Consider the following 22,830-nt stretch of genomic DNA (forward strand, 5'->3'; position numbering starts at 1 on the left):
GGCCCCTAAGCCCCCTCTGTCTCAGCACACCTCATCAAACATCACCCTCCTCAGCAGCGTTTCAACCCCTGCACATTCAAAACACATCTCAGGAGAAAAGGCGCAGAGACAAAGAGACAGATGGCTGAAGACAAACTGCATCTTAGCACTCCATCCTGCAGGGCAACTCTAAAACCCCAGTGTCTCTGCGCCATTCCAGCCTGGTATTGTTCCTCCTTCCTGTTAAATGGAGGCTCCTACAGGTCTGTGTGACCTGTGCCTTAAAAGAGGCTGCTCTCCCTCCTCCGTTGCCTGCCCCAGACAACCGGATTGGCCTCTGAAGAGTTGATTAATTTGGCGGGTTGGGTTAAGGTGAGCTGGTGGGCAATCTAGGACAGCATTCTTCATCCTCACCCACTTCTGCAGCAGGTGCCTGCCCCAGTTCTCAGACAAACAGCCCTTCGCTACAATTAATGCCTTCATCCTCATCAGACTGTTCATTTACCACATCTGCCACAGACTTCCCACCCTGTTTGACTACATGTCTGTTTCTGTGAGGGGTGTACTACTGTTTTTTTTTTTTGTTTACATCAGCAAATATTATAATCACTTAAAGCATCACAATAAGGGAGCAACCAACAATTTTTTTTTTATCAACATATTAAAAACCACTCCGTTTGTCAGAGAAAAAAACCTTATTCTGTCAATGAAAGTCAAATCAGTGTGTATTTCTTTCCATTTAAGTGATTCCACACAAATAGAAAGAGAAGACAATAGATTCAAGGCTGTTTGTGAGTGTACACCGGAAATATATGGGTGTAGGCTGCCCTCTGCTGGTCATTATGGGTAGTGACAGTAATTCAACAAGGTTTTTCCACAAATTGGGGGATTTCTCCAAGTAAGGATAGAAAAGTTGGGAGAATTACCTCATATATTGTGGCTGTAGTTAACACAGTTAGGATAGATCAATATTTATCAATAATGTAGCTGCGTTTTAGTCCTGTATCATTATGCACATATTAGTTCTATATATCTGTTATGTATCTATTTAACCCTTTCATGCATACTGGTCACTACAGTGGACAGTTATTCTACAGCTGTTCTCTTATATATTTATGGATTTTGTTGTTTTAGTTCCATATCAGCCAACACAGTGGACGCTTATGCACCATCCCATACACTGACATTGAAAACATTACTGTAACTTTGCTGTTCCTGATAAATCTGATCTAACATGTTCGAGTGTAAATCAAGTCCTTTTATTGATATTAGACTGTAATTAACAACAAAAGTTTTTTGTTTTGTTTTTTTTGGCATATTATGTCCATGAAGTGAGTACTGACTAGTATTAGAGTACACTGCAAACAAAAAGTTAAGGATATTTCTTTTTTTTTTTTTTGTCTTTTTTTTTTTTTGTCATGTTTGCCATTTGTAAATAAAAATATGTCTGGTCATTAAAAAAAAAAAAGTGTTTCAATTTAATTCACACACAAACAAAGTAAAAAGAAGAATCCCAACTGAAAAAATACCCATACCCATAACTTTTTGTTTGTAGTGGATGTTAAAATGCGAGAAAACATCAAATTAGTAGCATTTAATATTTTTATTTCATAGTTTTCACACAGTATATCAGTAAATACATGTTTCTTTGCTTCAAAAATTAAACACATGGTGTCCAACTTTCCAGCTTGGTGGACATTTTTGCAACTCCATGAAAAATAGTGTTATTTTAAAAAAATAAAATAAAATAATAATAATAATCACATTGTTTTTTTAATGCCAACAGAGGAATAAAGAAAAAAAATCTTGATTAATGTTCTCATAATTTATGCATGAAAGGGTTAATGATTGCTTAGCATAGTTACTTTTTTCTTAATGATAATCAGAAACTAATAAAAGTTTGAATAACATACATACATTTTTTAATGGGTGTCTGTCTCTGTTTTGTTTTGTTTTTTTGGGGGGGGGTTTTGGGACTTTTTTTTTTATTTATTTTTTTGTCATGTTTGCCATTTGTAAATAAAACAATGCGTGGTCATTAAAAAAATGTGTTTCAATTCAATTTACACAAAAAAAAGTAAATAGTGTTGTGCAAGAATCCCAACTGAAAAAAATAGCCCAAAATTTTAAAATATCCATAACTTTTTGTTTGTAGTGTATGTTAAAATGCAAGAAAACATCAAATTAGCAGCATTTAATATTTTTATTTCATAGTTTTCACACAGTATATCAGTAAATACATGTTTCTTTGCTTCAAAAATTAAACACATGGTGTCCAGCATGGTGGACATTTTTGCAACTCCGTGAAAAATAGCTTCATTAAAAATATAATAATAATAATAATAATAATAATAATAATAATAATAATAATAATAATAATAATCGCATTGTTTTTTTAATGCCAACAGAGGAATAAAGAAAAAAAATCTTGATTAATGTTCTCATAATTTATGCATGAAAGGGTTAATGATTGATTAGCATAGTTACTTTTTTCTTATTGATAATCAGAAACTAATGAAAGTTTGAATAACATAAATACATTTTTTTAATGGGTGTAAGTCTCTATTTGTTTTTTTGTTCTGTTTTGGTTTTTTGTCATGTTTGCCATTTGTAAATAAAACAATTTCTGGTCATTTAAAAAAATGTATTTTAATTCAATTTGTACAAAAAAACGTAAATAGTGTTGTGCAAGAATCCCAACTGAAAAAATCGCCCAAAATTTAAAAATATCCATAACTTTTTGTTTGTGGTGTATGTTAAAATGTGAGAAAACATCAAATTAGCAGCATTTAATATTTTTGTTTCATAGTTTTCACTCAGTATATCAGTAAATACATGTTTCTTTGCTTCAAAAATTAAACACATGGTGTCCAGCATGGTGGACATTTTTGCAACTCCATGAAAAATAGCTTCATAAAAAAAAAAAAAGATAATAATAATCGCATTGTTTTTTTAATGCCAACAGAGGAATAAAGAAAAAAAAATCTTGATTAATGTTCTCATAATTTATGCATGAAAGGGTTACTGATTGATTAGCATAGTTACTTTTTTCTTATTGATAATCAGAAACTAATAAAAGTTTGAATAACGTAAATAAATTTTTTTAATGGGTGTAAGTCTCTATTTGTTTTTGTTTTTTTGTTTTTTTGTCATGTTTGCCATTTGTAAAATAAAACAATGTCTGGTCATTAAAAAAAAAAAGTGTTTCAATTCAATTTACACAAAAAAAGTAAAAAGTGTTGTGCAAGAATCCCAACTTAAAAAAATAGCCCAAAATTTAAAAATATCTATAACTTTTTGTTTGTAGTGGATGTTAATATGCGAGAAAACATCAAATTAGCAGCATTTAATGTTTTTATTTCATAGTTTTCATACAATATATCTGTAAATACATGTTTCTTTGCTTCAAAAATTAAACACATGGTGTCCAGCTTTCCAGCATGGTGGACATTTTTGCAACTCCATGAAAAATGGCGTTATTAAAAATAATAATAATAATAATCGCATTGTTTTTTTAATGCCAACAGAGGAATAAAGAAAAAAAAAAATCTTGATTAATGTTCTCATAATTCATGCATGAAAGGGTTAATGATTGCTTAGCATAGTTACTTTTTTCTTATTGATAATCAGAAACTAATAAAAGTTTGAATAACGTAAATACATTTTTAATGGGTGTAAATCTCTATTTGTTTTGTTTTGTTTTGTTTTTGGCATATTTGCCATTTGTAAATAAAACAATGTCTGGTTATTTAAAAAATGTGTTTCAATTCAATTTACACCAAAAAAAATAAAAATAAAATAAAAAGCGTTGTGCAAGAATCCCAACTGAAAAATAGCCCAAAATTTAAAAATATCCATAACTTTTAGTTTGTAGTGTATGTTAAAATGCAAGAAAACATCAAATTAGCAGCATTTAATATTTTTATTTCATAGTTTTCACTCAGTATATCAGTAAATACATGTTTCTTTGCTTCAAAAATTAAACACATGCTGTCCAGCATGGTGGACATTTTTGCAACTCCATGAAAAATAGCTTCATCATTATTATTATTATTATTATTATTTCTATTATTATTATTATTATTATTATTAATCATCATCATCATCATCATATTGTTTTTTTTAATGCCAACAGAGGGATAAAGAAAAAAAATCTTGATTAATGTTCTCATAATTCATTCATGAAAGGGTTAATGATTGATTAGCATAGTTACTTTTTTCTTATTGATAATCAGAAACTAATAAAAGTTTTAATAACATAAATATTTTTAATGGGTGTAAGTCTCTTTTTGTTGTTGTTGTTTTTTTGTTGTTTTGTTTTTGTTTCGTTTTTTTATGGAAGTTTGATCACTTTTGGCTGAATCTCATAAGACCCTCGTGCCCAGTTTCATTCAATTTAAATGGCAAATATAAAATAATCTACTTAACTAATTCTATTTCTGATGATAAGGGTAATTTGTTATTGTTATTATTCACTGGAAGGGGATTATTGAATTATAAAACTGAGGTTTTTGCACAAACCAGGGATCAAAACCTGGCATGTTATCAGAGGCAGTGTTGGTAGTTGGCCTGAGATTTTCTGTGGGAATCCAGAACCAGTCACGTGACAGTGGAAAAACGTCGCTGTTATGTAACAACATGTCGGCTGCGTTGCACCGGCACCGTGCGCACCCGACCGGCACACCATCGTACGATCCAACCGGAGTCAAGTGCGTAAAAACGGACCCAAATATCCACTGTAGGGTTTTTCAAAATAAAACCAACAGCTGTGACTTTAAGTGGGTTGGAGTTTATGTGGTGTCGTCTTCCGTTTGCGTTTGTTGCGTGTTGTTGTTGAGCGACTTGACGCAGCCGGAGTCGTGCGTCGGTGCGTCCGTGCGTCGCCGGTAGAGGAGGCGTTGGCGCATCTCTGTGCCGCTGCTGCCGCTGCTGCTGCTGCTGCTGCTGACACACAAACCGGTTGTCCTGCACTGGAAGAGGACACACAACTGACAACAGCCTGATCTGGAGCAAGTGGCTGGAAATTTGCACATACAGAGACTAAAAAAGTCACCAGCGTAAAAAAAAAAACCATGATTAAGAACGGACATCACCATCATCAGGCGAACACACCAGCAGGGAAAGACGCAGGGACGACCCCCAGTGCTGCAGCTTGTAGTCCCGAGAAGAGGAGGAGAAGGATCCGGGTGTGGTGCGACGGGTGGTAAGTCAGCTTTAAACCTGTGTGTGTGTGTGTGTGTGTGTGTGTGTGTGTGTGTGTGTGTGTGTGTGTGTGTGTGTGTGTGTGTGTGTGTGTGTGTGTGTGTGTTGTGTTGGAGATGCAACAAACAACCGCAGTGGCGTTTTCTTTTACGCACGGTTGGATGAGTGTGTGTGTGAGCCTCACCTTTCACCGGGACAGGCCTGCTGCACGGTCCAAGGGGCTCACAGGCAGCACGGGTACTTCATCCTCCACAGGCATCAGCATGCACAAACTTCTAATGAAAGAAGCTGCTGTGGCTATGTGTGTGTATGTGTGTGTGTGTGTGTGTGTGTGTGTGTGTTATGCTTTCAATCTGACAGATGATCACAGTAATTCAGGATTTACTTAGTTACTTGACAAACACTACATTTCCCCAGTTTTCCATGTCAGTTCACATAATTACATAACAGCAGGGCAGATTTATATGGACTTGAGCTGCTGCAGGTCATCCTCACCTCTGTGTTGTATGCATGACCATCCATATCATGAGCAGCAACTGAAGAAATGACAATTTAACAAGATTATTCGGTAAAACTAGTGGATGTGGCAACATAAGGATACAGTATTTTGTTCTATAAGGTTTGTAGTTGGTTGTTTTTAGCTGTGTTTTTTTGCAGTTTTGTCAGGTTAAAATTGGGATGAAATGGACACGTACACTGCAAAAATCTAAATCTTACCACGTGTATTTTTCTCATTTCTAGTCCAAGTGCTCCAAAAACTTAAAATAAGACATAATCACCTACAGCGTAACTTTTCAGTGAAATATAAGAACTTATTTTTAGACAACAGATCTTGAAAATCTTAGTTCAAGAAATCTTACCAAGATAATTTTCACTTGTTCCATTGGCAGATTTTTTTGCTTAACCTTTTCATGCATGGATTATGAGAACCTTAGATTTTTTTGCTTCATTCAAGACTTTTTTTTTTTTTTTTTTGCTTAATTCAGTCAATATACATAGTTCAACTGTATGAACTGTAGACTGCAAAAATTAAAATCTTACCAAGTGTGTTTTTCTCATTTCTAGTCCAAATATCTCATCACACTTAAAATAAGACATAATCACCTAAAGTGTAACTTTTCAGTGAAATATAAGAACTTGTTATTAGACAACAGATCTTGAAAATCTTATTTCAAGAAATCTTTCCAAGATAATTTTCACTTGTTCCACTGGCAGATTTTTTTTGCTTAATTCAAGATTTTTTTTTTTTTTTTTTTTTTTGCTTAATTCAAGCAATATACATAGTTCAACTGTATGAAATGTAGACTGCAAAAATGTAAATCTTACCAAGTGTATTTTTCTCATTTCTAGTCCAAATATCTCATTACACTTAAAATAAGACAGAATCAGCATGTACAAACTTCTAATGAAATAAGCTGCTGTGGCTATGTGTGTGTATGTGTGTGTGTGTGTGTGTGTGTGTGTGTGTGTGTGTGTTATGCTTTCAATCTGACAGATGATCACAGTAATTCAGGATTTACTTAGTTACTTGACAAACACTACATTTCCCCAGTTTTCCATGTCAGTTCACATAATTACATAACAGCAGGGCAGATTTATATGGACTTGAGCTGCTGCAGGTCATCCTCACCTCTGTGTTGTATGCATGACCATCCATATCATGAGCAGCAATTAACCCTTTCATGCACAGTGGTCACTCCAGTAGACAGCTCTTCTACAGCTGTTCTCTTGTATATTCATGGGTTTTGTTGTTCTTTTCATTGTTTATTTATTTATTTATTTTTACACATATCTTTATTAAAGTTTTAAGACACTACATATGTTTTCTGACATGAATTGGTAACATTATGTGGATCTCTCCTGAGCATAAACCCCCAGAATCACAAGCCCTCTCCATAGTTTTCACACAATTTATCAGTAAATACATGTTTCTGTACGTAAAAAATTAAACGTGTGGTGTCCAGCTGAGTGGACATTTTTGCAACTTCATGAAAAATAGGTTCATAAGAATTTTTTTTTTCATTATTATTTTTTGCATGTATTTTTATTTTTTTTTAATAATTTTTATTTTTTTTTTAATTTTTTATTTATTTTTCAGAAGAAAATTTTCAATCGCATTGGTTTTTTTTTTCATGCCTAAAGAGGAATAAAAACACTCAGGAAAACATTTTGATTAAGGTTCTCATAATTCGTGCATGAAAGGGTTAAATAAATGACGCTTTAACAAGATTATTCAGTAAAACTAGTGCATATGGCAACATAAGGATACAGTATTTTTTTCTATAAGGTTTGTAGTTGGTTGTTTTTAGCTGTTTTTTTGCAGTTTTGTCAGGTTAAAATTGTGATGAAAAGGGGAAAAAAACATTTATTGCATGTACACTGCAAAAATGTAAATCTTACCAAGTGTATTTTTCTCATTTCTTGTCAAAATATCTCATCACACTTAAAATAAGACATAATCACCTAAAGAGTAACTTTTCAGTGAGATATAAGAACTTATTTTTAGACAATAGATCTTGAAAACCTTATTTCAAGAAATCTTTCCAAGATAATTTTCACTTGTTCCATTGGCAGATTTTTTTTACTTAACCCTTTCATGCATGAATTATGAGAACTGTAATCAAGATTTTTTTTTTTCCTGATGTTTTTATTCCTCTGAAGGCATTAACCCTTTCATGCATGAATTATGAGAATCTTAGTCAAGATATTTTTTTCTTGAGTGTTTTTATTCCTCCTTTGGCATGGAAAAAAAAACAAAAAAAAACAAAACAATGTGATCGAGTTTTTTTTTCATCTAGTTCCAAAAATGTCCACACAGGTACACCATGCATTTAATTTTTGAAGCAAAGAAACATATATATAAAACCCAATAGCAGAAAGTGATATGGAAACAATGAAATTAAAACATTTTTAATGCTGCTAATCTGATGTTTTCTCACTTTTTAACATATTCAAATACTAGTTAATATTGACTTCATGGAGATAACATGCAAAAAACCCTTTTTGTTTGAGAAAAAAACCCCAAAACAAAACGTTTTAATACAGTCTAACAATTAACTAGTGATTTACCCTAAAACATGTTAGTGCAGATCAGGTTTATCAAGAACAGCAAAGTTACAGTAATGGTATGAATGTCAGTGTATGGGATGATGCATAAGTGTCCACTATGTTGGCTGATATGGAACTAAAACAACCAAATCCATGAATAAACAAGAGAACAGCTGTAGCATAACTGTCCACTGTAGTGACCACTATTCATGAAAGGGTTAAAAAACAATGCAACTGGGAAAAAAAAAACATTTCTGAACCTATTTTTCATGGAGTTGCAAAAATGTCCACTCAGCTGGACACCATACATGTAATTTTTGAAGCAAATAAATATGTATTTACTGATATACTGTGTCAAAACATTTTTAATGCTGCTAATCTGATGTTTTGTCACATTTTAACACACTCTAATACTAGTTATTACACACTTGATGGAGATAATATGTAAAAAATAAAAGCAAAACAAAACACCTTTTTCTTAAAAAACAAAACAAAACAAAACAACCTGTTAATTACAGTCTAATGACAAAACGATATCAAGCAATTTTTTACACTTAAACATATCACTGCAGATTAGGTTTATAAAGAACAGCAAATTTACTATAATGGTATGAATGTCAGTGTATGGGATGATGCATAAGTGTCCACTGTGTTGGCTGATATGGAACTAAAACAGCAAAATTAATGAATATACAAAAGAACTGAAGTAGAATAGCTGTCCACTGTAGTGACCACTATGCATGAAAGGGTTAATTCAAGGTTTTTTTTTTTTTCCTAATTCAATCAATATGCATAGTTCAACTGTATGAACTGTAGACTGAAAAAATTTAAATCTTACCGAGTGTATTTTACTCATTTCTTGTCAAAATATCTCATTACACTTAAAATAAGACATAATCAGCATGTACAAACTTCTAATGAAATAAGCTGCTGTGAGTATGTATGTGTATGTATGTGTATGTGTGTGTGTATGTGTGTGTGTGTTATGCTTTGGGAGTTCAATCTGACCGATGATCACAGTAATTCAGGATTTACTTAGTTACTTGACAAACACTACATTTCCCCAGTTTTCCATGTCAGTTCACATAATTACATAACAGCAGGGCAGATTTCTATCGACATTTGCAGCTGCAGGTCATCCTCACCTCTGTGTTGTATGCATGACCATCCATATCATGAGCAGCAGTTAAATAAATGACACTTTAACAAGATTATTCAGTAAAACTAGTGGATGTGGCAACATAAGGATACAGTATTTTGTTCTATAAGGTTTGTAGTTGGTTGTTTTTAGCTGGTTTTTTTTTTTTCAGTTTTGTCAGGTTAAAATTGTAATGAAATGGGGGAAAAAAACATTTATTGCATGTACACTGCAAAAATCTAAATCTTACCAAGTGTATTTTTCTCATTTTTAGTCAGAATATCTCATCACACTTAAAATAAGACATAATCGCCTAAAGAGTAACTTTTCAGTGAACTATAAGAACTTAGTTTTAGACAATAGATCTTGAAAACCTTAGTTCAAGAAATCTTACCAAGATAATTTTCACTTGTTCCACCGGCAGATTTTTTTTTGCTTAATTTAAGACTTTTTTTTTTGCTTAATTCAAGCAATATGCATAGTTCAACTGTCTGAACTGCAGACTGCAAAAATTAAAATCTTACCAAGTGTATTTTTCTCATTTCTAGTCCAAATATCTCATCACACTTAAAATAAGACATAATCACCTAAAGAGTAACTTTTCAGTGAGATATAAGAACTTATGTTTAGACAATAGATCATACCAAGATAATTTTCACTAGTTCCATTGGCAGATTTTTTTGCTTGAATTAAGCAAAAAAAAAAATAAAAAAAAAATCTTGAATTCAGCAAAAAATGAAAAATAAAAAATCTGCCAATGGAACAAGTAAAAATGATCTTGGTAAGATTTCTTGAAATAAGATTTTCAAGATCTATTGTCTAAAAATAAGTTCTTTTATCTCACTCAGAAGTTACTCGTTAGGTGATTATGTCTTATTTTAAGTGTGATGAGATATTTGGACTAGAAATGAGAAAAATACACTTGGTAAGATTTAGATTTTTGCAGTATACAGTTCAGACAGTTATGCACAGAAAAAAAACTACTTTTGTCAACAAATATGTGCATGCAACTGCAAACTCACAAACCCTAACATGCATTACATATTTATCATAAGGCATAATCTGTCAATAAGGAGGTAATTATAAACCGTTTAATTATAAATGTCATATTTCCGTAGGCATGTTCTCAGCCTCACACCAGACATCAGTTAGAATAAGTTCCCAGTCCCTGTGATGAAGAGCAGGAAATAACGGATATATGTTGCTAAAGGAAGCACATGTCTATGGTATTTGTGCTTGTGCTGATACTGCAGAGTATATAAAGGGAAAAAACCTGGTCCTAGTCAAACCCAGAACACTGCACACATTGTGCACAGTCAGCATTTTTCACCAGAACACTTTGAACGTCTTGCTTTAACGATACCCGACATAATAGACCTAAAACAGGGCGTCCTGTTCCAAAGGGAAGTGAAGGAATAGAAAAGAGGAATATTACACTTATGCAGTGTGGTCACATGTTGAAGGGCTGAGTGATGGATCCAAGTTAACACAGAGCTGCAGGAAGAGTGTGAAATGTGGAAATATAACATTAATAAAACAATATTTATATAGATTTCTGAAACAGAATCAGGTTGCTTTTTTTTTTTTCTAATTTTTTTTATTCAGTGATACAGGAAATGTATGCCACTGGGGCTCACAGATGACTATTTTACACCTTAAGTAATGCATCTGTTATACTTAAAAAAACAAAAACAAAAAAAAAAACAACCTTAACCCATAAAGACCCAAACCTCCAAAAGAATCTACTGATCTAAAAGGTTTAATAACTTCTGATCCTCTGATCCTATCAATACATGTAAATAATACAGTTTGTCATCTTTTCATGGTCATCAGATATGACCCATTTGGACATTCAGAAGCTCTGTAGTTACCATGGAAACACCGTCATCTTCTACAACAATGATTTACCAGTAAAACCCATGGAGATGGATCAATGACAGTGGATGGAGACAATTTTTTTTATATATATTTGCCCCAAAAAGTCACTTTTTCTTGAGTTTTCTCTGTTTTTGATACAATAACTCTACCTTTACTCTGAGCTTTAATGAACATCTGCATGATCAATGAATTAAATAAAGGAAAATACATAATTTACACTAAAAAAAAACACAAAATAAGGAAGATAATATATAATCAACGGTCATAGATCACTTAAGAAAGGGTAAATATAGAGAAAAATTCATTTGGGAACTGCCACAAAAATAGCACTGGGTCTTTATGGATTAAAGTTTAATGTGGTGCAAAAGTGTTTTTAAGAGTTTTCTCAGAGGCTTACACTGTTCCTGTCACCCCACTGTCATGAAGGTAACTGGAATTTTGTTTGTGGTTCACAGGCCTTTGAAAAGCCATGTGAAATGATCAACAACATTCTTTGTAACTACACAAATAGATAGATAGATAGATAGATAGATAGATAGATAGATAGATAGATAGATAGATAGATAGATCGCACTTTTCCGGAGAAAACACCTATGTAAAGATCTGCTTTTATGTCAAATATTTGAGTATAATTTTAATTTATTACAATTTTAATTCTATATACCTCATATTTGGAACCAATATTCACTTTTAAAGTCTTTGAAAAGGTTCATTAAGCATCTTTGTGTTATTTATGCAATAAAGTATATACATTTTTCAAATCGGATTTTATATATTGTTTTGTGTTTTTTGTCCTTTTGTGTTGATATCATAGGTTAAAGTTAAAAAAATAATAGGCAGATGATATAGATGAAGTTGTGCTGAAAAAAAAGATACCAAACATGGGTATAGGAAACATTTGTTTATATAGTGTATAAAGCCAAAATCGAAAGTACTGAAAAACAGACAAAATAGGCTCAGACCACTAAGGGTTAATATTTGAATGTTTCAGCCAACAAAAAGTGCATTGTGCCAATTATTTTATTTTACTTTTTTTAAAATACAACTTGATTAAATTATTTCAGTATGTGTATCAGTACTTTTTGAACATTTTGAGCACAATTTCAACAATATCGTGATAATAATGATAACCGTGATAGTTTTGGTCACAATAACCATGATATGAAATTTTCATATCGTCACATCCCTAATACAAACACAATAAAAAAAATTAAAAAAAAATAGATGCCGTGTACATATTTTTGTGAAAAAACATGTAATGCATCAGTGTTTTTGTGTTTCCCCTGAAGGGAGATGACACTGGGAACTGTTGAGATAGAAAACAGAGCATTACTGTTCCTATAAAATACTTCCAGCTTTATAGAACTGGTGATGTATTGTCATTTTCATGGCCGTTTCTGCACATGTTTTGTTATTTTTGTGCGAGCTGAGCATACCCTCTGAACCCTAAGATGCCTGAGTGCGTCTGTCAGTAGAAGCATCACGCCTTGGTGAGCAGAGGCCGGCGCGGTGGTGCAGCGGCAAAATAAAGGTTTTGAATATCTATGTGCGGAGGCCAGGATTATGGTGCCTTTCTCTTGTAAAATTCCTGCCATTTAGGTGTGGCTGCCTAACCCTGGTTTGGTGGAATGTTACAGAATATTTGGGATGCCACAATATTAACCGGTGGGGTGAGCACGCAAAGAGAGCCAATGTCAACAGAGCTCATGACATTAACCCCTCTAACCCCTCCGGCCCACACCTGCTACAGCCTCCGCCTCCGCCACTGCCACCGCCGCCGCTTGTGCCCGTCACTGAGCACATTGTTTCCCATGGAAGCCCCGCTGCACATCACCACGCTCTCCAGTGTTGTTAGTGATACGAGAGGAAAATTCCAAGGAGGGAGCGCTGTCTCTTCTACCTTTGTCTTCACATAAACAGACTCTGTGTTCTTACAATGAACCGAAGCGATGGGGGGGTTAAAGATCAGATGTCAGAGCAGAATCATTAAAGCCGTGTTAAAGTCCACTTCCACTGTGTATCTGCTGATGTTATATGTACACACACCAGTCTGTAAGTGTGTTATTTTAAGCCTCAGCTGATAGGGTGTGTTGTGTATTCATTACAAGCTCATTTATCTTAGTCTGAGGGTGCGATTTGAACAGATTTTCTCTGTATTTTAATGTGAGCTCAAGGCAAAAGATGATTGTGAAACAGCTTTCCTTATTGGAATTTGACACAGTGGAAGTGGAATATCCAAAAACAACCAAAAGTAGCATTTGAAAGGGTACTAACATGCATTACACCAGTCAACAACAAATTTATTGTTTAAATTTTTTGAGCTGATTTAGGAGAATTTTGGTGTGCTGAATCCAAAAATCACATTAATTTTGCTCAATCAGGTCAACTTTCTGAACTATGCTACATATTGGCTTTTTAACATTTTTGCTTACATTTATGGGCATTTTCACATCATATGATACAAAATTCTTTCATATTTCTTGCAATAAACGAGTTCTGAAGATTTTACTTTTGCCAATTTATGATTGTTTTTTTTAATATTACAGGTGATTGAAATGGCTTCAACTAGAAGATCTTGCAAAAATAAGCCTGATGTGTTCTGCTACATCTGCGGTGAATACACCATTGTACCTAACAGGAATCCTGTTACAAAATGATTTTTTTTCTCTTAAAACCTATTTTGGGTGAGAATTACAGGGTGGGGAAGCAAAATTTACAATGAACATTTAGTTGTTTTTTCTCAGCAGGCACTACGTCAATTGTTTTGAAACCAAACATATATTGATGTCATAATCATACCTAACACTATTATCCATACCTTTTCAGAAACTTTTGCCCATATGAGTAATCAGGAAAGCAAACGTCAAAGAGTGTGTGATTTGCTGAATGCACTCGTCACACCAAAGGAGATTTCAAAAATAGTTGGAGTGTCCATAAAGACTGTTTATAATGGAAAGAAGAGAATGACTATGAGCAAAACTATTACCAGAAAGTCTGGAAGATACTATTAAAGAAGAATGGGAGAAGTTGTCACCCGAATATTTGAGGAACACTTGCGCAAGTTTCAGGAAGCGTGTGAAGGCAGTTATTGAGAAAGAAGAAGGACACATAGAATAAAAACATTTTCTGTTATGTAAATTTTCTTGTGGCAAATAAATTCTCATGACTTTCAATAAACTAATTGGTCATACACTGTCTTTCAATCCCTGCCTCAAAATATTGTAAATTTTGCTTCCCCACCCTGTAGATATACATAGAAATCCATCATTTCTACATATAAATCTGGTTTTGTTCACATACTTTTCCTGTAAGAACTACAGCTATATTTGATTTAATCGTTAACACAAAAATCTTTTCAAATTAACAACTTTGCATTGTATTGTCACTTACAGGTTTTTTTCTGTTGCAATTTTACAACTTTTTAATGTTAATTCCACAGTCATTTTTTACAGTGCACTTTCTAGTCTTACATTCAATATGAAAAATTCCATTACATTATTCAATAAAATCCGCCTGTAATATTTCTCCGCACATGTAAGAGTGGATACGTTTTATTTTCTCACTTTGTACGCGGTTAAGCTTTGCTCTTGAGAGGCGAAGGTGCTGTTTGGGTGTCTGTTAACAGCTTCTCCTCTTTAATATTTCATCACCGCGCCGTGACACTGTCATGAGCCATCCCTTCTAAAAAATACAACAGGAATACGGTCACATGTTGGCCACCCAGCTTGTATTCCTGTCTGTCCACGAGCAGCCTTTTGGCCTTATGTAACTCAGTCTGGGTCTTAGAGTTTTCTTCTTTTTTTTATTCACCTCACACACACACACACACACACACACACACACACACACACACACACACACACACACACACACACACACACACACACACACACACACCTATTTTGCATGCGCTATTGCCTCACAGTCTGCACACTTGGATACTGTTTCAGCAGATTGATAGCACACTGTGGAAGAGTTAGTTTCAGCTAAGTTTCCATGACAACAAGCATGATATTTTAATCCGTCTCTTTGCACTTTGGTTCCAGATCTTACTTAAATACCTCCATAGTGGTTCAGTTTGTGTATAGTGACAGCATAGCGCAGATGCTGTCTCATTTTCAGCCTTGGCTGATGAGGACATGGGATTCTGTTACTACCACTATTGATTTTTTAATGCTATTTATGTTCTTGCTCCACACTTGACTCTGGAGAATGCTAATGTGTAATGTAGTGTACCAAATAGGACTTTAATCTTTAATTAATAATTCATTAGTGTTTTATTTCCATCATTAACTTGTCATTCCCTTTGTTAAATCCAGATATTACTCTTACAGTCTCCTTTCCAAAAACCAAAATGGGTCTCAGAGCTGAAACGATTAATCGATTAAGTGCTTGAAGCAAATGCAAAAATTCACGATTCGATTAATCGACTCGAATTGATTGAAGGGAAATATTCTATTGCAGTTTTCCTGAAATTAAGCTTCTTTGTGCGTCACAATAAGCGTCCGTGTGAAACACAACAGTGGAACCAATGTTTAACAGCAGAAAAATGAAGGAAACAAAGCTTTGATTTAGGAGAATTGTGGTTGAATATTTTTTTTTGGATCACTTTGAGTCGATTAATCGTTTCAGCTCTACTCTCAGTATATTTTTTATAAGGTTTTCACTTCAGTAAAATATATGAAAATGATATGATATGTGGGTTAATTTCCCTAATTTCTGGGTTTAAATGTAACTTAACCCTATAACGCTGAATGTATCATATTTGATACATGAGCTTTGAAGCCCTCTACATCACAGGTGTCAAACATGTGGCCTGGGGGCCAAATCCGGCCCGCCAAAGGGTCCAGTCTGGCCCTTGGGATGAAAGAAAAATGAAAAAAAATTACACTAAGACATGAACAATCCTTTTAGTTCAGGTTCCACATTCAGAACAATTCAATCTCCAGTGGGAAGGACCAGTCAAATACTATAATAATAACATATAAATAGTGACAACTCCAAATGTTTCTGTTTGCAAATGTAAATATTTTCATGTATTTACACTAAAACAAAGTATAATTTCGCAAAAAATGTGAATAATCTGAACAATTATGAATAACCTGAAATGTCTTAAGAGAAGTTAGTACAATTTTAACAAGATTCTGTCTGTTACTCAATTTTTTGTGCATTTGTAGATCCACTGTGATCTGTAAGTTATAATGTACGTGTGTAAATGATAAACTGAGGCATAATATTGTTAAAATTACACTTATTTTTTTCAGTTTGTTCATGTTATTCACACCTTTTGAAAGGATAGTTTGCAGATGTAAACCTTTTCATAATGTAAATTTACTCTTTTCGCTCTAAAACATAGAGAAAAGTTTGGAGTTGACAAAATTTATATATTATTATGTTATAATTTTACTGGTTTGGCCCACTTCAGATCAAATGTAGCTGAATGTGGCCCCTCAACTAAAATGAGTTTGACACCCCTGCTCTACATGATCAGTGTGATATTTCTTTCTTGAAAAACCTGATGTATACAATTAGATACATGCAATACACAGATAATCCACCAGGGGGGAGGAATTCATTCACCAGAGGCCTTTCCAGTGACACTACAAGATTGTCAGGAGGCAGAACTTTGCCAGTTTTAAAGAAGAATTACCAATTTGTTAGACATGTTTGTGTTGTTTTTGTTTGTTCAAAAATAATAATATTTGAGCATTGAGACCCGATGTATCAAATATGATATAAAACTGAAAATCATACATGGAAATTGACATTTGACATAATTTTTAAATTTTTTTTTGGTTGTTCAGAAGGACCAATAAAGGCTCAGTTTCCAAGAACTGGAATTTTTTGTCAACAATTTAATACACAGGTGTCAAACATGCGGCCCGGGGGCCAAATCCAGCCTGCCAAGGGGTCCAGTCTGGCCCCTGTGAGGAATTTGTGAAATGCAAAAATTACACAAAGATATTAACAATTATTTTAGTTCAGGTTCCACATTCAGACCAATTCAATCTCATAATAACCTATAAATACTCACAACTCCAAATTTTTCTGTTTGTAAATGTAAATATTTTCATGTATTTAGACTAAAACAAAGTACAATTTCACAAAAACTCTGAATAACCTGAACAAATATGGACAACCTGAAATGTCTTAAGAGAAGTGCAATTTTAATAATATTCTACCTGTTACTAAATATTTTGTGTATTTGTAGATCCACTGTGATCTGTAAGTTATAATGTACATGTGGAAATGATAAACCAAAGCATAATAGTGTTAAAATTATTATTATTTTTTTTAGTTTGTTCATGTTATTCACATTGTTTGAAAGGATAGTTTGTAGATGTAAACATTTTCATACTGTAATTTTACTTTTTTCAGTGTAAAACATAGAGAAAAGTTTGGAGTTGACATTATTTATATGTTATTATGTTATAATTTTACTGGTTCGGCCCACTTCAGATCAAATTTAGATGAGTGTGGCCCCTGAACTAAAATGAGTTTGACACCCCTGATTTGATGGTTCAGGCTTTACAGGGTTAATGTAAGTATATAAGTACAGTACTTAAAAGGGTTCTATGTAGTATTGTTTTTCCAAACTAAGAGCAGTGGAAGTGACATACCAAAACACACTCACAGTTACCAAAACTACCAACACATCAATGATTCATCCCCACATCACTAAATAAAGTGTGAAGCTCGTTTACACACATCTGTATTAAGGTATCATCTAGTTTCCTCCTTCAAACAAACACTGAGTCAGTCAAAATCACACTGTAATCTTCCCATGCTGCATCAGCTGATAGTTTACATTATAGTTCTGTTAGCTTAGCTTTGTTTCAGACAGAAAACCACCACAGTCAAACCACAAAGCACCTCTGTTTCCTGTACAGTTTGTGTTGTCATTAGCTGTACTGAAGATCTGAAACAAGGTCAGAAGGTTCACAGTTTAGTCTGAACTGTGGAACAACAAATGGCACCTTAGCAAAGATAATAACATCCCATAATAACTTTATACCTTCATAAACCTTATAATAAAACTCACCCGTATAGAAGAGAAGCCCTCATCTCAGCATCCAACTCCATTCTTTTCATTTAGATCTGTGTCCAGTGGAGAAAACAGCTAGTTTATTTATTGTATACTTCAGTTGTGAAAAATGTCAATTTTAAGATGAATAATTTATGCATATCTGAGAGCTCAGTTTGCAATACTACCCACATTAATAGCAGTTTGACCAGAGTATTTCCACACTGTGATATACCTCAGTAAAAGGTTTCATTTCACTCATCCGTTCACCTCCGATGCCTTTAGAGGTGGAAAAGTCAGTTAAAAATGATGTCATGGCAGTACAGAATGATTTTTTTTTTTATGCTGGTGAAACCTCAGATTCGTCTTCTGGACTGAACTGCAGAAGTTTCGGAGCCTGTATTAGATATAGACCATTTAATGTTAAATCTGCATGAATAGGACCTTTCATAAGTGATTGCTAGCAGCAGAACATGCCTCTGAGAGTGGTTAATATTAGACCTCTCATCTACAGTGACTGACTTTGAGGGGAAATAATAGCTCAAACAGAAAATGTTTTTTTTTTTTTATAGTTTGTTGTTCAGTTCCAGATTCCAGAGTCAGTTTGGTTTTTACTCTCAAAGTGATGTTCAGTGACCCAGAGTTATTTATCTATATATATTTCTTTTTACTTTGACTTAGACGTTCAGTTCAGTAGTTTTCGAATTTCTAACAAAAACAAACATTATTGATGATATTTTTTTGTTGTTTTTTTTCCTTTAATTGAATGTTAACACTCTGTTATTGCCGTTTTATTATGTCTGGCACCCCTCTCTATCGTTCTGGAAAAGGGGTATAAACGTTATCTGGATTATATATAGTTCTGAGTGCAGGATGCTGCAATGGTGATTTTGCAAAATAGTGAGAGATGAGAAGTTATTTGGGTGGAACATGTGTGCATGAGGCATTAGAACGACTACATCCCTACAAAAGAGTGTGTCTTTCTCAAAACTTGAATTTTCAGGGTGTGGTCGCAGTTCAAAGGTTGATAACACACAGATAACACCACTATGCAACGGAAATATCCACCCTTTTTCCTTCCTGTGAGCTAGACTGGTATTCACCTCTAGATTCTATTATTTAAATGGTTCGCAAAATGGAAAAAAAAATCAAATAAATCAACTTTATTGTCTCTGAAAAGATATTTTATGTTGCAAAACAGCTGAAAACAACATAGACAGTACACATACGTGACTATACAGACATAAACATACTGTTATTTACACTGTACACAGTAAATGCAATTAAAAAAACTATAATAAATACTAAAAATGCTACAAAAACCTAAAAATCCTACATAACACACAGATAACACTGCTATGCAACAGAAATATTCACCCATATCCCTTCATGTTCATGCAAGCCAGACTAGTATTCACCTTCTAAAATTTAACTGGTTCACAAAATGAAAATATCAAATAAAATCAACTTTATTGTCCCTGAAGGGATATTTTGTGTTGCAAAACAGCTAAAAACCACATCAACAGTACACATATATGACTATACAGACATAAACATACTGTTACCTACACTGTACACAGTAAATGCAATTAAAAAACTATAATAAATACATAAAATACTGTAATAAATACTAATGCTACAACAACCTTAAGCGTTTTGTTTGGTAAGCAGAATAACTGACCTGAATGTTTGAGTCTACTTGTGCACCTACACAAACCATCTACTAAAAACCCATCCTTTGAGATACAACTATTTTCAGCAGTCTGCACATTCTGCAGATGAATCAGTGAGCAAAGTTAACAGTAAAATCAGCTGCTGGCTTTAGTGATGCTGACAGTCACAGTATGCCTGTCTATCCTGTATTAGTAGAATAGATTACCATGTTACAATCTCAGTCTGCAATCTGTGCTAATCTAATTATCCACAGATGGTGATGCAGTCTGGGCAGAGGGGAGTGGGAGGGAACACACACTGTACTGCTGACGATCCTAATGGTGGGACTTTGATCAGATACTGTATCTACTGTATGATGTGTGAGGACTGTGTTCCTGGGTGGATAACATTAGTTTGCATGAAATTGTCAGAATTTTTGGTTGTCATTGCTCACCTTTTTTTTTTTTTTTTTTTGAACATTTATTAGAACAAGTTCCTTGACATACAGTTCAGTCTGATACATATTGAACAATTCTTGTCTTTTACATTTTTTTTTACTTCCGCCAAGGAGGTTATGTTTTTGCCGACGCTGGTTTGTTTGTCTGTCCGTGTGCAAGATAACTCAAAAAGTTATGGACTGATTTGGATGAAAATGTCAGGAAATGTTGATACTGTCACAAGGAACAAATGATTAAATTTTGGTGGTGATTGGGGGGTGGGGGGGCCACTGATCTGCCTTGGTGGAGGTCTGTGCTGTCCAAGTGCTTTTCTAGTTTCTACTGATAGACACACATACATGCAGGAAAAAGAAAGCAGAGGGAAAGAAAAAAAACAAACCTAGAAAAGCACTCGGAAAGCACAGACCTCTGCCAAGGCAGATCAGTGCCCCCCCCCCCATCACCACCAAAATTTAGTCATTTGTTCCTTGTGCCAGTATCAACATTTCCTGAAATTTTCATCCAAATCTGTCCGTAACTTTTTGAGTTATCTTGCACACAGATAGACAGATGGACAAACAAACCAACGCCAGCAAAAACACAAGCTCCTTGGTGGAGGTAAAATAAAAACACCCTTCTACAGGTCATCAACATATTTTTTTTGTGCGATAGAACTTAACAGTGAACCATCTTTCCAAGTAAATGTCCATCCAGAGTTCCAGGCTGGCAGTTATATTTTCCATACTATCTACATGTCTCAGTCTTTGGATCCACTGGTCCACAGTGGGTGGGTGGGGTTTAAGCCAGTTTGTAGTAGAATAGAAGAACTTTAAGCATATATGTATGTTGGTTTTTTTTATTCAATCCCTCTAAACCAGAGGTGTTAAACTCATTTTACTTCAGGGGCTACATTAAGCCAAATTCGATCTGAGGTGGGCTGGAGCAGTGAAATAATAACATAATACTATATAAATAATGTCAACTCCAAACTTTCCTCTATGTTTTAGAGTAAAAATAGTAAAATTATGCGATGAAAATATTTACGTCTACCAACTATCCTTTAAAACAATGTGAATAACATGAACAAACTGAAATTTCTTGAGAAATATAAGGGCAATTTTAACAATATTATGTCTCAGTTTACACATGTACACAAAATATTTAATAACAGGCAGAATATTGGTAAACTTACCCTTCAAATGTTCATATTTGTTCAGGATATTCATATAGTGTAAATACAGTAAAATGACATGAAAATGTTTACATTTACGAAGAGAAAAATTTGAAGTTGTGAGTATTTATCAGTTATTATGATAGTATTTTACCAATCCGACCCACTTCAGATTAAATTGGTTTGTATGTGGAACCTGAACTTAATATCTTCAGTGTAATTTTTGCATTTCACAGATTCATCCCACAGGCCAGACTGGACCCTTTGGTGGGCTGGGTTTGGCCCCCAGGCTACATGTTTGAGACCTCTGCTCTAAACATGCATTCCCTAGAATTATCTGGTGTAGTTCAAATGTTGTATTCAAATCTGCTCGCCATGTATTTCTATAAATTTTAATGGCCGTGCCTCTGTGCGATCCCACCTCCTCTATGTTACCCACTGCTCATATTCTTATCTGTGTTCTTTCCCCGTCAGCTATGACATGGTCCATTATGGCCACTCCAACCAACTGCGGCAGGCCAAGGCCATGGGAGATTACCTCATCGTTGGAGTACACACAGACAGTAAGGCTTAAAAACAAACTTAACACACCTACGTCTTCACATGAAACACTCCCTTTGCTCTTTGTTCAGACTGGTGTGAAGTCCGCCCAGTCCTCCCATTTTAACTTAACCCATAAAGACCCAGTGATACTTTTGTGTTAGTTCCCAAATGAATTTTTCTATCTATTTAACCTTTACTGAGGGGATTTATTATAATATTACCCTCTGTATTTTAGTATTTTCCTCTGTAATTTCCCTATATTTAATTTCTTATACTTAATTTAGATGTTTATGAAATTTCAGAGTAAATTCAAAGGTTATTTAAACAGAGAAAACTGAAGAAAAAGTGACTATTTCAGTGAAGATATCAATAACTGAATACAAAACCAAGTGTGTCCATTCGCTGTCATTGATCCAACTCCATGGGTTTTAGTGGTGAATCAGTATTGTGGTAGATGACAGTGTTTCTATGGTAACTACAGAGCCTCTGAACATCTAAATGGGTCATATCTGATGACCATGAAAAGATGATAAACTGCATTTTACACCAATTATTTACATGTATTGATACAATTAGTGGATCAACAGGTATTAAACATTTTAGATCAGTAGATGCTTTTGGTTGCCAGTGGATGTTTGGGTCTTTATGGGTCAAACATCAGTTCTTTTTTCCCCCATATTTTGATAATTTATCATTTATTTTACACAATATAATTGGTTATATGTTGAAATTCAAGCCTCTATATGTACTTAAGGCA

General features: G+C 34.1%; 1 protein-coding gene across 2 annotated transcripts in view; it reads left to right on the forward strand.

Moving 5' to 3' along the window:
• The first annotated feature begins 4,899 nt into the window (after window positions 1–4,899).
• LOC115424532 (ethanolamine-phosphate cytidylyltransferase-like) overlaps window positions 4,900–22,830 on the forward strand; it is a 37,122-nt gene continuing 19,191 nt past the window's right edge. Inside the window, exons 1-2 of one of the 2 annotated variants that reach the window (XM_030141862.1) lie at window positions 4,900–5,182; window positions 22,005–22,093. In XM_030141862.1, the coding sequence (XP_029997722.1) occupies window positions 5,052–5,182; window positions 22,005–22,093 (220 nt within the window). In that variant the 5' untranslated portion in view covers window positions 4,900–5,051. The remainder of the gene's footprint in view (window positions 5,183–22,004; window positions 22,094–22,830) is intronic. The other variant, XM_030141861.1, reaches the window with a different exon arrangement.

This window comes from Sphaeramia orbicularis, chromosome 8 (genome assembly GCF_902148855.1).
Source record: "Sphaeramia orbicularis chromosome 8, fSphaOr1.1, whole genome shotgun sequence".
NCBI lineage: Eukaryota > Metazoa > Chordata > Actinopteri > Kurtiformes > Apogonidae > Sphaeramia > Sphaeramia orbicularis.